Here is a 17,956-nt window from a genome sequence, read left to right on the forward strand (position 1 = left end):
CTATGGACAGAATTATGTCCCCACCAAGTTCCCATGTTGACGACCTCACCCCAGTGTGACTGTATGGAGCATGGGAGGAATGAAGGTTAAATGAGGTCATAAGGCCCAGCAATTCCATTGCTGGGCATACACCCCAAGGAAACCAGAATTCAAAGAGACACATGTACCCCATCGTTCATAGTAGCACTATTTACAATAGCCAGGACATGGAAGCAACCTAGATGTTCAACAGCAGATGAATGGATTAGGAAGTTATGGCACATATACATAATGGAATATTATTCAGTTATAAAAAGGAACACATTTGAGTCAGTTCTAATGAGGCGGATAAAAATGGAGCTTATTATACAGTGAAGTAAGTAAAAAAGAGAAAGACAAATACTGTATATTAATGCATATGCATGGAATTTAGAAAGATGGTAATGACGATTCTACATGCAGAGCAGCAAGGAGACACAGATGCAAAGAAAAGACTTTTGGACTCAGTGGGAGAAGGCGAGGGTGGGATGATTTGGGAGAATAGCACTGAAACATGTACACTACCGTATGTAAAACAGATGACCCGTGTGAGTTCAATGCATGAAGCAGGGCACCCAAAGCTGGTGCTCTGGGACAACCCAGAGGGACAGGGTGGGGAGGGAGGTGGGAGGGGGTTTCAGGACGGAGCGACACATGTATACTCGTGGCTGATTCATGTTGATGTATGGCAGAGACCATCACAATATTGTAAAGTAATTATCCTCCAATTAAAATAAATAATTAAAAAATAAAGGTTCTTCTTTTTCTTTTAATGAGGTCATAAGGGTGGGGCCCTGATTCTCTACAATTAGTGTCTTTATAGGAGACATCAGAGATTTGGCTCAGCCTCTCTCTGCCATATGAGGACACAGCCAGAAGGTGGCCATCTGCAAGCTGGAAAGACAGCCTTCACCAGGAACCAAATCAGTCGGCACCTTTATCTTGGACTTCCCAGCCTCAATACTATGACAAACAACTTTCTGTTGTTTAAGCCACTTGGTCTGTGGTATTTGGTTTTTGGCAGCCTGAGCTGACTACCATAATGTCATACATCTCCATCACTGAGAGACCTTCCAGTAACAAAGGGAGTTTGAGTTACAAAAAACCACATCCAGGAAGATGCCTTCCTACGCAGTAAGCAACACATGAATTCTGGATTTGACTTTCGATATTCCCATTCAAATACTGCTACAAAACTATGAGGTGAGGTCAGCTTAACACATTGGTAACAATGACACTGAAGGCTCTTTGAAGAGCTAACCTCTACTTCAGATACCCTTTCATCAACCAAAAAAAAAAATAAAAACCCCAAACCCCTCATGGTCCTCTAAACCCTCCTTACCTTGTTTATCCTGAGATAAATAAGCATTCAAAGAAAATAAACTAGCATTTTGCTATTTATTAGGGCAGAACTAACTGCTTTCTTTGGACTGGTGATTCTAACATCTATTTAGGTTACAGAGCATTTTATGTTAAAGGAATAATATTGGGAAATAGTGATCTACTGAATTCTATCATATCAACTGGAGAAGACTCTTGAGAGTCTCTTGGATTACAAGAAGATCAAACCTAAAGGAAATCAACCCTGAACATTCATTGGAAGGGCTGAGGCTGAAGCTGAAACTCCAATACTTTGGCCACCTAACGCGAAGAGCCGACTCATTGGAAAAGACCCTGATACTGGGAAAGATTGAGGGTAAGAGGAGAAGGGGACAACAGAGGATGAGATGGTTAGACAGCATGCTCATTGACTCAATGGACATGAGTTTGAGCAGGAGATAATGGAGGACAGAGGAGCCTGGTGTGCTGCAGTCCATGGGGTCACAAAGAGTCGGATATGAGTTAGCGACTCCACAACAACAAATGTATCAATTAGGAAAAACTTCACTAACTGAAATTATAACAAGATCTTAAGTATATAAGGTTCCACATTCAAGAGTAGCAAAACACCCTTAAGAATGTTGCATTTCCAAAATTTTCAGCTACTAGTTGTTTGTTATTTGTTAATCTGTTTTAACTAGCATTCTTCTGCCAACAACAGCACACCAAAGTTTAGGAAAATTTTACAGGGCAAAAAAAAAAAATCTTTGGATTGAGAACATTTTATCTTCTTTCTTTGAACTAATTAGAAGGAGAATGCCAACATTAAGGTCCTGCTGTGGAATTCAGTTTGAGAACCACTGTCACATTTAAATGTATGAAACATCTGGGCTTGGGACATTCCTGGCAGTCCAGTGACTAGGACTCCTTGCTTTCAATGCAGGGGGCATGGGTTCAATCCCTGGTTGGGGAACTAGGATCCTACAGGCTGTCTGGTGTGGCAGGAGAACAAAACAAAACAAAAACCCATCTGGGCCAAGGAATCTCTGACCAGTTCCCAGGCCTCAGAGTCATGATGATACTCAGAAATGGACAGAAACTTCTCAGATGCAGAGACAGAGAAGATGACCTGGTGAACCAAAAGGGCTGGTTTCCCACAGATGCAACTCACAATTCATCTTGTATGTTGTCTGTTAGTTTGAAGAGCTGCTCCTGGCCCTCTGCCTGGCTCTCCGAGTAGCGGGGAAGCAGGCCCTGGGGCCCTGTGCAGCAGCGTGGCTTCCGCACCCTCTGTGCTTGAGTCCTAAGGTGGGAAGGTGGACAGAAAAGCAAAGAGGTTACATGCTAATGCTAAAATGACTTCCCTTCCTTCCTCATCTAAGATAAAAACGCCACTTCATACAGGACATGCTCTAAATCTGCGGACCAGCATTAAACCCACATTCAGTATCCCCTGTGAATGCAGTTGGAAGAAAGTGGTTAAAATCTCCAGTTTTGAACAAGAACTTCACAGTTGCCATTTCCTAGACATGTGATCATAGGCAAGTCAGTTCCCTTCTTCAATCCCCCAGTTCTAGTTTTCTCTGTAAAATGGGATGACAGTACCTACCTTGCAGGATGGCTGCAAGGATCAAACAAAACTATGCCCATCAAGCCTGGGCTGGACAGAATGTGGGCTATCCACCAATGGTGACTCTTGTCACTGTTAGTATTACTGAACTTCCACCAGGTCACCCTCTATTTTTCTAGGGATCTCTTCTGGAGAGACACCTCTGGACTTGGAAGAGGTCAGGAAGAAGAGTGAGAGGTTTGGCCGTGAGTGAGAACACATCAGTCTCCCCATCTTCTAGGAGGAGCTCAGTTGCCTGCTATCGGGGGAGGGACACGGGCATCACAGGAGGGAGGAGAGAGGCTCCGTGGACCAGTCCCAGGCCACAGGCTGGGCTCCAACTCACGGTCTTCAGCTGTTGGTTGTTCGGAGGAATCTGCTTTGCTATGGCTTTCAGGGTAGGCTGGTGTTGTCTTTTTCCACAAACCATATACAGGGTAATTGATAAGTACTTTCTGGTGTTTTCCTAGAAACAGGAGTCCATATTTGTCTTGGAAAGGCTGTGCATATTTCAGATGACTGATAAGAGTGTGCCTGGTCTGTCCTCGGCCTTGTACTTGGTGTACTTTTCATTATTTGTTCCTGGATTCCAGTGAAGCAAAACACCCCTCTCTAGACACATCTACATGAGAGGCTGAGGCTTGCCACTCCTGAATCATGAACTAAAAGAGACTTACTTGCAGGGGCAGGAAAGTGCCTGGTGGGCAAATCAGGGTGAAAAAACAGGGACAGGAACAGAAATTTGCCACAGGCCACGCCATGGGTGAGATGTAAAGATGGGACAACTCAAAGCCTTCCCGGGCCCACACCAACACGCCACCTACCAGGCCACATGGGCTCAAGCTCCATACCTGGGTAATGCTTGATTTGGACTTGGAAACCAGAAATCCAGTGATTAATTTTATAAAAAAGTTCAGTAAAAAGGATGCCCCAAGAATACTACTAATTGTGTTCTCTGAGTGAGACTAAAAAGAAGTTCTGATCATCTGCACCAAGGGAATGGGTAAAAAAAAAAAAAAAAAAAAAACACAACACCCAATTTTATTTACACGATATATTCACATACTCCTGCTGTGCACAGTCTCAATTCCTTCTCTAAGACTGAGGCCCACCGCTGGTTATTTAGATCCCAACAACTGACTGAAGGGGGCTTCCCAGGTGACTTCGTGGTAAAGACTCTGCCTGCCAATGAAGGAGAAACAGGAGACAGGGGTTCGATCCCTGGGTCAGGAAGATTCCCTGGAGAAGGAAACGGCAACCCAATCCAGTATTCTTGCCTGGAAAATCCCATGGACAGAGGAGCCTGGCAGGCTGCAGTCCATGGGGTCACAAAGAGTCACACACCAACTGAGTGACTGAGCATGCAACTGACTGAAAACATGGAGGGCAGCAGAGAGGGCTGCCATTAACCCCTCACAGAGACGCCAGACAACTGTTGTTGTAAGGATGCTGGCAAGACACTGCGTGGGAAAGAAACCAGGGGAAGGAGTGTGGAGTGCTTTTCCAGGTAGCTGAGTTCTGTTCTTATCTCCTGGTCCAGTGAAATATCTACCGTCATTTCAAACACTGTCTAGGACAGGCTAAAAACATATCTTTTCCTCAAGTCAGGCTTACTATCCTATCACCCCTGAAGCTCCTGGAAGAGGCCTGGGTGCTGTGGCCGAAGCCCAGAGGCCCTCAGGAGGCCTGCCAGGCCTGCTCATCTACGTCTTTCAATGTAAGGCTGCATCCTGACTCCTCTCCCTATGTCCTCCTGGATCTACTGGGAGGTTCGAAGGCTCAACTTTCACACATGCCGCAAATCTCTCTCTCTCTCTATTGCTCTTGTAACTGATAAATGATCTCTGGATTGGGAATGGATTGCCCCAGTAGTTTTCTAACTTATTCTTTCCGTTTCCACTCCTGTCCTTTTCCTCACAGCAAGTTGTTTCAAAAACAAGTCAGGTTAAGTTGGCCATGAGCTCAAAATACATTTGCTTCACATCCCACTTAAATAAAAATATTTGCTTATTGCTTGGCTCTCCACCTGGAACATAAGCTCCATGAGAGGAGGGATTTTGTTTTATTCCTGGGTTCATGGTAGAGAAGCAGTAGTATTAGCTGAATAGATAAATGAAGGCATTTGGAGGTGGGGGTGGGAAGAGGTATAAAGGCCACTTTGACTACTGAGCTAAAAATGAGAGATGATATGCAAACTCTGCTGAAGAGATTACAGACCATGAATGCTGAGCTTTGAAAGCGAACAAAATTAAAGCAGAATATGAACCAGCTCAAATCCCAACTTCCTGAGGGAAAGGTCAAGGGTGTGTCTGGCCAGTCAACTAGTCAAAACAAAGAAGGTGCGTGAAGGCAGAGACATGACAGTAACATCTCTGTTGACACGTTTTCCTTAGAAGAAACATTCTTTTCATGAGTACCCAAAGCAGGGGAAAACATGCTACCAAGGAGGAGAAAACTCAGTGAGAGTCCTGCCCTCCTTGGGTGAGATCCGAGAAGCCAGAGCAGGCAAGGAGAGGTGGCCTGTTTCTGGATCTGCGCTCCTGAGACCCACATCCCATGAATAACGACCACAGAACGGTTGTAAATGTAAGTAAGCGGCCCTCTATTGTCACCAAATAGCTCTCTAGTGCCTTACAGATGGTCTTGATTCGGTAGCCTCCCTCCACACCATCCCCAGAGTTCTGTGATCCGTTCTTCTGTCTATACCCAGTGCGTTATCTTCTAACTTTCGAACTCTAAACACCTGAATGCCACAGCTGCTCCTTCATGGGCATGCGCTGCATGTTTGTTAAATTTTCTCATCTGTCTCCCCAGCAGGTCCTCACTCTGTGATCAACCAAACACCAAGGGAAGGTTGGAGGGAGTGTTCAGATCCTGCTGCCTGGAGCTGCTTGCTGTGGCATTCAAGGCTCACTGTCCACACAGACACAGGAGGGAGGACACGGAGTCACCCTTGTGGTCTCCTGAAGGTCCCTTTCATAAGAGGCGATCTAGATATATATTCTTACTAGAAACAGAGGTGGATTAAAGGAATTCTTTCCACAGTCCCCTACTTCCTTATCATTGCTAGTGGGCGAGAAAGGATTCCTACTTCTCTGAAACTTAATTAAAATGTTAACCTCCTGAGGTCCAAGTTGAGAGGCTGGGGAGTGGAGGAGTTAAAACCATTTGCATGTGAACAAACTTCAGCCAACAGAAAGTTTAAAGAGACAATCTTCAGTGCAGGCCCTCATGTGTTATGGGAACTGCTTTCTTCATGTATTGACCATGACACTGAAAATCTGAGCATAACCCTTTGGAGATCAGGATGACTGTACATGGCACAATCCTCAATCTGTTCACTCTGGGATTCGGGAATACAGTTCAGCTCAGTTCAGTCACTCAGTCATGTCTGGCTCTTTGTGACTCCATGGACTGCAGCATGCCAGGCTTTCCTGTCCATCACCAACTCCTAGAGCCTGCTCAAACTCATGTCCATCTAGTCAGTGATGCTACCCAACCATCTCATCCTGTTGTCCCCTTCTCCTCCCGCCTTCAATCTTTCCCAGCATCAGGGTCTTTTCAAATGAGTCACTTCTTTGCATTAGGTAGCCAAAGTATTGGAGTTTCAGTTTCAGCATTAGTCCTTACAGTGAATATTCAGGACTGATTTCCTTTAGAATGGACTAGCTTGATCTCCTTGCTGTCCAAAGGACTCTCAAGAGTCTTCTCCAATACCACAGTTCAAAAGCATCAATTCTTCAGTGCTCAGCTTTCTTTATAGTCCAACTCTCATATCCATACATGACTACTGGAAAAACTGTAGCTTTGACTAGACAGACCTCTGTCAGCAAAGTAATGTCTCTGCTTTTTAATATGCTGTCTAGGTTGGTCATAGCTTTTCTCCCAAGGAGCAAGCATCTTTTAATTTCATGGCTGCAGTCACCATCTGCAGTGATTTTGGAGCCCAAGAAAACAAAGTCTCTCTGTTTCCATTGTTTCCCCATTGATTTGCCATGAAGTGATGGGACCAGATGCCATGATCTTTGTTTTTTGAATGTTGAGTTTAAGCCAACTTTTTCCCTCTCCTCTTTCACTTTCATCAAGAGGCTCTTTAGTTCCTCTTCACTTTCTGCCATAAGTGTGGTGTCATCTGCGTATCTGGGGTTATTGATATTTCTCCTGGCAATCTTGATTTCAGCTTGTGCTTCATCCAGCCAGGCATTTCACATGCTGTACTCTGCATATAAGTTAAATAAGCAGGGTGAAAATATAGAGTCTTGACCAATTTGGAACCAGTCTGTTGTTTCATGTCTGGTTCTAACTGTTGCTTCTTGGCCTGCATACAGACCTCAGGAGGAAGGTAAGGTGGTCTGGTATTCCCATCTGTTGAAGAATTTTCCACAGTTGTGATCCACATGAAGGATTTAGCATAGTCAATGAAGCAGAAATGGATGTTTTTCTGGAACTCTCTTGCTTTTTTGATGATCCAACGGATGTTGGCAATTTGATCTCTAGTTCCACTGCCTTTTCTAAATCCAGCTTGAACATCTGGAAGTTTACATACTGTTGAAGCCTAGCTTGGAGGATTTTGAGCATTACTTTGCTAGCGTGTGCGATGAGTGCAACTGTGCGATTGTTTGAACATTCTTTGGCACTGGAATGAAGATTGACCTTTTCCAGTCCTGTGGCCATTGTTAAGTTTTCCAAATTTGCTGGCATATTGAGTGCAGCACTTTCACAGCATCATCTTTTAGGATTTGAAATAGCGCAACTGGAATTTCATCACCTCCACTAGCTTTGTTCATAGTGATGTTTCCTAAGGCCCACTTGACCTCGCACTCCAGGATGTCTGGATCTAGTGATCACACCATTGTCATTATCTGGGCCATGAAGATCTTTTTTGTATAGTTCTTCTGTGTATTCTTGCCACCTCTTTTTTATATCTTCTGCTTTTGTTAGGTCCATACCATTTCTGTCCTTTATTGACCCCTATTTGCATGAAATGTTCCCTTGGTATCTCTACTTTTCTTGAAGAGATCTCTAGTCTTTCCCATTCTATTGTTTTCCTCCATTTCTTTGCATTGATCACTGAGGAAGGCTTTCTTATCTCTCCTTGCTATTCTTTGGAACTCTGCATTCAGATGGATATATCTTTCCTTTTCTCCTTTGCCTTTTGCTTCTCTTCTTTTCTCAGCTATTTGTAAGGCTTCCTTAGACAATCATTTTGCCTTTTGGCATTTCTCTCTTGGGGATGGTTTTGATCACCACCTCCTGTATAATGTCATGAACCTCCGTCCATAGTTCTTCAGTAGTGTTCAAAAAAACCACTTAAGTCACCGTTCCTAAGTCACTTGCCTGCATGTTCCCATGAACCTACTAGCATCTGGAAGGAAAGGACTCCATTCTTTTTGTTTTAAACTGGACTTCTGGACTAGATGCATCATTATCCTCAGTTTAGGGCCCACTATCATCACTGGCTTTTTATTTATTTTAAATGACATAATAAACATCTGTGAAACCACTATCCCTTGTGCGAAAACCCCATTGTCTGACCATAACTTGAATCTGTCTGTGTGGTCCTCTCCCTCCCCTCCCCTCCCCTCCCCCTCCCCATTCCGCTTTCCTTTTCCTCTTCTATCTGAGATAGCCACTACTGTCTATCTTGCACTTACCATTCCTTTACTTTCCTTCTGCATGGAGTCTTATCACATTTCAAAGTATGCTCTCGTATAGTCTTGTTACATTTTCTGGTTTTCATTGTTTGGGGCTTCTGAAAAAGGATGGCACTACCTTTTTATGTTTGCAGACTTACTTCCTCCTCCTTGAAGTCCTATTGTTAAGATTCAATCATTCTTCTGTGTGCAGCTATAATTCAGTTATTGTACTGGCTTGTAATTATTCCACTGTATGAATACACCATCATTCATCCAGCTTCCTGTTGATGGCACATGGAGTATTTCCAGGTTTTGCTACTACAAACAATGCTGCTGTGTATATTCCTATACCTGTCTCCTGGTGAACCTCGACAAGAGTTTCTTTGGGTACATACTTAGGAGCTGTTTGCTAGACCACAGGGCATGAATGTTCAGCTAACAAGATAATTCAAACTGTTTTCAGAGAGGCTGAAGCAATTTATAGTCCCACCAGCAATGTATTTCAGAGAGCCTAGTAATCTGTAGCCTTTCCAGCACCTGGTACTGTCCAGGATAGCACTATCCAGCACACAGTCACTGGCCATGTGTGGCTACTGACACTTGAAATGTGGCCAGTGTGACTGAGGAGCGGAATTTAAATTTTTTCCTTTAAATGTGCTCAAATTTATATAGTGTATTAGATAGCATTGGTCTAGCTTCTAACATTTTTTGCTGCTTGAGTGGGTTTCAAATAGTATCTTGTCTTCTCATGCCCATCTTCCCCTTTCAACCTACAGCATAAGGGATTCCATTAAGAAAAGAGGCGCAGACACGGAGGCCGCCCACAGGCGCCAGAGCAGAAAGATCAGCCTCCGGGCTGCTCCTGCCCATCAGGGTTGGGACGTCCTGGGACTGTCCTCTGGCTTCCCCGCTCACCATTACCTTTGCTGACAAGACATGGTGCCTCTCAGGCAGGGTCCTGGTACCACCTTCCTGGGGTTAACGAGACATTCAACAAGAGGTGGCACAACACCCACTCATCTCTCACAAGGGGATGGCGTCTCTCACTGACAAACACTTCACACAGAAGAGAGCTTACAGCGGGAGCTGGCTTAGTGCAAAGGCAGCAGCTCTGCCTCCACAAACCTTTGTTTAGCCCAAGGGCCGCGGTGCACTTAATTGCTGCCAGCTGGGGGTCTGTCGGCCATTTTAAGCCCTCGACTGCTGCGGTTTAGAAATTTCACAGTGTATAGAAAGAAGCAGGCGTTCCAGTCAACCAGTTAATCCAAAATGTCAGCACCAAACGAACTTGGGCTTTGAACTCCATGGAAATGTCAGGGCGCCGGCTGTACAGCATGGACGACTCCCCCCTCCACCCCCCACCCTGGGGGAGAAGGGGCTGCTGATACAGTGGCTGATACACTGCAGATATCCACCTAGCAGGGGAGATCAATGCAGAGCAGCTCTGCATCTGGCCACTGCTCTCTGACGTTCACTGGAGCCAAAGCCAAAGATCAGAGTAATGAAAACAATCCCTGTCATTTTCTTGAAGCAGCAGTAAATCCAAACAAGGTGACATGGGGCGATCTAACCAATTCCATCCACTGGGTTGATCCTGCCTTTCAGCCGGAGGGTCAACGGTTGGCCAGCTATTATTTGTTCTTCGCTTCTATGATGAGTAACCATGTCATACTTCTATTAGTTGAAGACAGATGTTGTACACACATACACACACCCCTGTACAGCTTAAGATATTAGTTGGCTGGAGAATCTGTCATGGCCCATGTCTATCAACCAAGTGAGGTTCAAAAAACAATCAGTAAATGAGGAGAAAGTGTGTGTGTCAAACATGTGACTTCCTAGCATAAGAGAATGTTTAGTCAACTGACAACTGCCATCTTCCTTAGGGACTGTGAACGGACCTCAGCAAGATGATGGATTGTGCTTGTATTTCCTTTATGTGTGTGTCCGAAACTTTTGTTGTAATTAAATATTTCACCTGTATATACTTGTGCTAGACTGAGCACAAACAATTAGGCTGAGATGGTCAACCCAGACTCTCTCTTTAAATATTAGCTGTTAATGAATGACAGGGCTTCCCTGGTGGCTCAGATGGTAAAGAATCTGCCTGCAATGCAGGAGAACCAGGTTCAATCCGAGTCAGGAAGATCCCCTGAAGGGAATGGATGGGTACCCACTCCAGTATTCAGCATCTGGTCCCATCACTTCATGGCAAATAGATGGGGAAAAAGTGGAAGCAGTAACAGATTTTATTTTCTTGGGCTCCAAAATCACTGTGGATGGTGAGTGCTGCCACAAAATAAAAAGACTCCTGCATCTTGGAAGAAAAGCTATGACAAACCTAGACAGTGATTTGAAAAGCTGAGACATCACTTTGTCAACAAAGGTTTGTATAGTCAAAGCTATGGTTTTTCCAGTAGTCATGCACGGATGAGAGAGTCGGGCCATAAAAAAGACTCAGTGCCAACGAACTAATGCTTTTGAATTGTGGTGCTGGAGAAGACCCTTTAGAGTCCCTCTGACAGCAAGGAGATCAAACCAATCAGTCCTAAAGGAAATCAACCCTAAATATTCATTGGAAGGACCCTGATGCTGGAAAAGATTGAGGGCAAGAGGAGAAGGGGGTGGCAGAGGATGAGATGGTTAGACAGCATTACTGACTCAACGGACATGAGTTTGAACAAACTCTGGGAGATAGTGAAGGACAGGTAAGCGTGGTGTGCTGCAGTTCACGGGGTTGCAAAGAGTTGGACGTGACTTAGCGACTGAACAACAAATGAATGACAGCTACAAAGTACTAGAATTCTTGACTGAATGGGTTAAACATCTACCAGTTCTCTAAAAGGAATTCAACAGTCTGTCTCAACAGTATTCTCCACACTGGAGGGTATGAATTGGTTAAAACTTCTTCTGATATCCACTGTAGCACAGTGTCTAGACTGATCATCAAGCCTGCTATGCCAGGGGTGACATCTGACCTCTGACCTGTAGCCTTCTTCTCATGACTGTATCCACTTCCAAAGACTAAGTGGAAAAGGACTTCTCCACTAACTCATTTTACTCCCTTCAGTACAAACTGTAACCAAAGAAGACTCTACTATAGGGTGGAGACCTCTGAAGTTTGGCTAGTTTACAGGAGAAACTCTTCCCCATAGTTGCATGACAGACAGAATTCTACTTTCTAGAATGTACTCAGAGATAGTATTCCACCCATAAGTTTAATGATAACTGGGCTCTGGCTGCGTTAAATCTTGAACTGAGGAAATTATACCAAATACCCAATGACAGTTTGGATTTTGAACACATTAAAAAAAAAAAACAACAATTGGGCAGAAAGAAACCCTCTTTCAGTAGAGGTTGGTTCCTAAATGAAATTACTGACAAGCCAAACTGAGAGCCTTGAGAATGACTTGTACCTGCCTCTGCCCCTCACCATCATCCCATTTAGAGAACTTTTCCTGAGCATAGGCCATGCTGGGCCTTTAGGAAGACGGAGATGAATGGAGTTCTCAGGGAGCTTGCTGGAGTCTAATGGAAGAGAAACAGAAACAAGCAATTATAATGTGGCCAGGGAGCCTGAGGACAGACAGAGTGTAACATGGTAGCAGGGTTCAAGTCCCAGTTCCAGCGTTTACAGATTGTGTGACCTACTGCAGGCTGTGTAACCCCTTGGAGCTTTGGATTCCTCATCTGTAAAATTGGATACTAATGGGGCCGTTGTGAGGAATAAGTCAATCAATATGTGTACAGTGCTTATAAAAAAGCCTGGTCCAGAGTAAGTGCTCAATAAAATGCTACTGATGACGACGAGTATCTGCGGAGGGTGCCACGCGTGCACGAGGGGGGCCCTAGCTTAGCTCAGCCTCAGTGGCTAAAACCAAGATGGGCCGGGAGCCAACATCTAGTCTTTCTCCCTTAGTTTTCTTATTGGGGAAACTGCTTCAAATGGAAATACTTCCCTTTCCCTCTTGCTTTCTTGTCAACATTCTACTTACCTCTCCCTAGAGTTCTGAAGTCACGTGTGTAACAACACATAAAATTCCATACTGTATTGTTATAACCAAAAATGCGGGAAAGATGCTGATTCATGGAATTGTTAGAAATTACATGACCATTGCTGTTAAGTTTTTTGTGACTTGACATCCTGCAGTGGGGACGACGTTTCCTGGGCTGGGCTTTCTCCCATTGTGGGATTCACACCTGACTTGTTTATAGGGGTCAAGGCTTCCTATAACCTAACACATGTTTGGGGGACTCCATGACATTGCAACTGTGACAGCTGGTAGGACTAATGCCAACAGAGATGACGATTGGGATTTAAACTCTAAGAACGAGACTAATTCAGAGCTTCTATTCCTAGTCCACTAACTACCTGTTCATGAAGCTGGGGGAAGGAGTAAGGCAAACTCAATTTACAAAGAATTTCAATCAAGTGGACAATATGATACTGAGATTACAGCCTGATAGCCTTGGATTTCCTGAAATGACTAACTTTTGCATGCATTCTGAGGCTGATTTTCAAAAAGCAGTTGAGAACTTACAAAGCGGTTTGCAACTTTCAACATCCTCACTACAAAAACAAGGTGTTTATACATGCAAGCTTCATTTATGTTTAAGCACAGCATTCTGATTCAGTGTAAGGCTTACAGGAATCTCTCAAACTATGGTCAGTTTTACTACTAACCTATCACCTTCTAAGGCCAATCCCAAGGTGCTTGACATGGGCCTAAAATACACTTCCTGGTAAACTTATTTTGTAGCTATTAAGTACAAATGTTAATGATAAGAAGTTGATTAAACAAAGCATATTACTTTCAGATTGATTTCTAGCAAATAATTACATAATTACTTTCTTTTAATCTTTCCATGACCAAACTTCTCCCAAAAGCTGGATCCCTTTTAAGAGAGGGATAAAATTTAGGAGCACGGTGGTACAGGGAAGAACATGAAGCTTTGGAAAAAGACAAACAGACCTGAATCCCTATCCAGTCACTTATTAGCAGAGTGATCCTGAAGAATTTATCAGATTGCTCTCAGCCCTGTTTCCTTGTCAATAAATGGGAATATAATACTTACTTTGTTACAACTGTTGAGTTAATATGTGAAAAGTGTATAGCACAGTGTCTGGTACATAGCTATTGCTTCTTAGTTGCTAAGTCATGTCTAACTTTTTTGCAACCTATGAACTGCAGCCGACCAGGCTCCTTTGTCCATGAGATTTCCCAGGCAAGAATACTAGAGTGGGTTGCCATTTCTTTCTCCAGAGGATCAGCCTGACCCAGGGATCAAACCCACATCTCCTGCATTGGCAGGTGGATTCTTTACCACTGAGCCAACAGAGAAGCCCCTGGCACATAGTAGGTACTCACAAAAGTTGTTTGTCTCCCATACCTTTATTAAGAATTACTAGGTAATTACTGGTCATAGCAAACAGCCTCCTCCAACAACACAAGAGAAGACTCTACACATGGACATCACCAGATGGTCAATACCGAAATCAGATTATTTGCTTTGCAGCCAACAATGGAGAAGCTCTATACAGTCAGCAAAAACAAGATGGGGAGCTGACTGTGGCTCAGATCATGAACTCCTTTTTGCCAAATTCAGACTTAAATTGAAGAAAGTAGGAAAAACCACCAGACCATTCAGGTATGACCTAAATCAAATTCCTTATGATTATCCAGTGGAAGTGACAAATAGATTCAAGGGATTATATCTGACAGTGTGCCTAAAGAACTATGGATGGAGGTTCATGACACTGTACAGGAGGCAGTGATCAAGACCATCCTCAAGAAAAAGAAATGCAAAAAGCCAAAATGGTTGTCTGAGGAGGCCTTACAAATAGCTGAAAAAAGAAGAGAAGCTAAAGGCAAAGGAGAAAAGGAAAGTAATACCCATTTGAATGCAGAGTTCCAAAGAATAGCAAGGAGAGATAAGAAAGCCTTCCTCAGTGATCAATGCAAAGAAATAGAGGAAAACAATAGAATGGGAAAGACTAAGATCTCTTCAAGAAAATTAGAGATACCAAGAGAACATTTCATGCAAAGATGGGCTCAATAAAGGACAGAAATGGTATGGACCTAACAGAAGCAGAAGATATTAAGAAGAGGTGGCAAGAATACACAGAAGAACTACACAAAAAAGATCTTCATGACCCAGATAACCACGATGGTGTGATCACTCATCTAGAGCCAGACATCCTGGAATATGAAGTCAAGTGGGCCTTAGGAAACATCACTACGAACAAAGCTAGTGGAGGTGATGGAATTCCAGTTGGGCTATTTCAGATCTTAAAAGATGATGCTGTGAAAGTGCTGCACTCAATATGCCAGCAAATTTGGAAAACTTAACAATGGCCACAGGACTGGAAAAGGTCCATTTTCATTCCAATCCCAAAGAAAGGCAATACCAAAGAATGTCCAAACTATCACACAATTGCACTCATCTCACACGCTAGCAAAGTAATGCTCAAAATTCTCCAAGCCAGGCTTCAACAATATGTGAACCGTGAACTTCCAGATGTTCAAGCTGGATTTAGAAAAGGCAGAGGAACCAGAGATCAAATTGCCAACATCCACTGGGTCATTGAAAAAGCAAGAGAATTCCAGAAAAACATCCACTTCCGCTTTATTGACTATGCCAAAGCCTTGACTGTATGGATTACCACAAACTGTGGAAAATTCTTCGAGAGATAGGAATACCAGACCACCTGACCTGCCTCCTGAGAAATCTGTATGCAGGTCAAGAAGCAACAGTTAGAACTGGACATGGAATAACAGACTGGTTCCAAATCAGGAAAGGAGTATGTCAAGGCTATATATTGTCACCCTGCTTATTTAACTTATATGCAGAGTACATCACGTGAAATGTTGGGCTGGATGAAATGCAAGCTGAAATCAGATTGATGGGAGAAATATCAATAACCTCAGATATGCAGATGACACCATCCTTATGGCATCAAGCCTCTTGATGAAAGTGAAAGAGGAGAGGGAAAAGTTGGCTTAAAACTTAACATTCAGGGAGAGGGAGAGGGTGGGATGATTTGGGAGAATGGCATTCTAACACGTATACTATCATGTAAGAATCGAATCGCCAGTCTATGTCCTGCGCAGGATACAGCATGCTTGGGGCTGGTGCATGGGGATGACCCAGAGAGATGTTATGGGGAGGGAGGTGGGAGAGGGGTGCATGTTTGGGAACGCATGTAAGAATTAAAGATTTTAAAATTAAAAAAAAAAAAAAAAACCTTAACATTCAGAAAACTAAGATCAAGGCATCTGGTCCCATCACTTCATGACAAATAGATGGGGAAACAATGGAAACAGTGACAGGCTTTATTTTTTGGGGGGCTTCAAAATCACTGCAGATGGTGACTGCAGCCATGAAATTAAAAGACGCTTGCTTCTTGGAATAAAAGCCATGATCAACCTAGACAGCATGTTAAAAAGCAAAGACACTACTTTGCAAACAAAGGTCTGTCTAGCAAAAGCTACAATTTTTCCAGTAGTCATGTATGGATGTGAAAGTTGGATCATTATGAAGGCTGAGTGCCGAAGAATTGATGCTTTTAAACTGTGGTGTTGGAGAAGACTCTTGAGAGTCTCTTGGACAGCAAGGAGATCCAACCAATCCATCCTAAAGGAAATCAGTCCTGAATATTCATTGGAAGGACTGATGCTGAAGCTGAAACTCCAATACTGTGGCCACCTGATGTGAAGAACTGACTCACTAGAAAGACCCTGATGGTGGGAAAGATTGAAGGCAGGAGGAGAAGGGGACGACAGAGGATGAGATGGTTGGATGGTATCACTGACTCGATGGACATGAGTTTGAGTAAGCTCTGGGAGTTGGTGATGGACAGGGAAGCCTGGCGTGCTGCAGTCCATGGGGTGGCAAAGAGTTGGACATGACTGAGCAACTGAACTGAAGTCAATTTGAAATACTGAAACACATCACTTTTAAAACTCAGATTTGAAATTTAAGCCTGACAGCACACTATGGAAAACATGGCTTACTGAATATGCAAGAATGATTCATAAGGGGAACAGCAAATGTTTGGATGCGTACATGTTTTCCACAGGAATTAGTGCTTAAGTGTTTACCCACCTGACTTACTCTCTGCACCTTATTTGTTTAAAGAACTTTGTAAAAGCAGCTAGAGCTAATCAATCTAGCAGCTCAGTAAATTATACCAAATGTCAAATTCTTAGAATTGGAATGAATAGAGTTTTAGAATACTGCCATTAATAAAAGTCATAACTGAGGTTTTCAGAAATAGAACACTTCCTAAATGAAGTCTGTAAGATTGCCTGAATGCATCCAACCTCTAAAAAGTGAACAGCCGTTGTCTGGAGCGGGTGGTGATGGAGGCTGTGTCCTTAGCCTCCACTCCCACCCCTAACCCCAGGACTCCACCCTCTGTTGCATGAAGGGCCTCCCTCTCCTGTGATCAAAACCAAGCAGGTCTGGGTGCTGCAGCCTCTGAGGACCTGCTTTGTGACTTGTTTGCTTATTTACTTGACTGCACTGGGTCTTAGTTGTGGCACATGGGATCTTCACTGAGTCATCGGGACCTTTTGTTGAGATGCAAGGACTCTCTAGCTGTGACATGGAGACTCAGTAGTTGCAGTGCATGGGCTTAGTTGCTCTGCAACATGTGGGATCTTAGTTCCCCGATGCAGGAATCACCCCTGCATCCCCTGCATTGCAGGGTGGATTCTTAACCACTGGACCACCAAGGAAGTCCCTGATTTGTTTGCTTTCAAATTGTTTATTCAGACTTGAAGTTTCATACAAACTTTTACTATTGAACAGAGAGTACTAGTCGAGGTCAAGTAGAAAAGGAGAAAGAGGGACCAGGAAAAGATGCTTCAAAAAAAGGATGAGGACACTGAAGATCAGCAACTTGTGAGAAAGAAAGTTTACGTACTGCTTCCTCACTCACAGGGATAAACAGGGTGTTTATCCCTCCAGTTTTCAGGCTCTGAGGTTGGACTTGAGATCCTGAAAGGGTCGCAGAGCCAGCCAGCACATACCCTCTTCTCCAGGCACCAACCTTTCTGGGGAGGAGCCTCCTGCTCGAAACAAGTCATGGTCTGGAGAGTGTGGTAAGACCCAAATGGAAGCCCCATGTGACCAGAGCTTTCTGTCTCTCCTGTGAGTCGTACCCCAGCCCCTTCACTGTACCCCAGCTCAACACACACACAGACGCTAAATGACTAGACTGAAGGCATGAGCCCATGCAAGAGAGGGAGCAGGGGAGCCAGAGCTGCCATTTCTGAAGGGGGTTGGGGGTTAAGAAGGGGCAGCCCACTGGGGGACTCCTCCTCACCCAGCCAGGGGAAGGGCTGGGAGTTGGTAACAACCCAGGAAC

The 17,956-nt window shown here is 43.9% G+C and overlaps 1 protein-coding gene across 13 annotated transcripts in view; it reads right to left on the bottom strand.

The window, feature by feature from the left end:
• Positions 1–17,956, bottom strand: part of VPS13D (vacuolar protein sorting 13 homolog D) — a 267,380-nt gene that overhangs the window by 12,410 nt on the left and 237,014 nt on the right. For 11 of the 13 annotated variants that reach the window (XM_042257233.1, XM_012187296.3, XM_042257230.1 and 8 more), the window contains one exon: positions 2,510–2,641. The exons of the other annotated variants lie outside the window; for them this stretch is intronic. In XM_042257233.1, coding sequence (XP_042113167.1) covers positions 2,510–2,641 — 132 coding nt within the window. The remainder of the gene's footprint in view (positions 1–2,509; positions 2,642–17,956) is intronic. 13 annotated transcript variants of the gene reach the window in all.

The sequence above is a fragment of the Ovis aries genome, chromosome 12 (assembly GCF_016772045.2).
Source record: "Ovis aries strain OAR_USU_Benz2616 breed Rambouillet chromosome 12, ARS-UI_Ramb_v3.0, whole genome shotgun sequence".
Taxonomy (NCBI): Eukaryota; Metazoa; Chordata; class Mammalia; order Artiodactyla; family Bovidae; genus Ovis; species Ovis aries.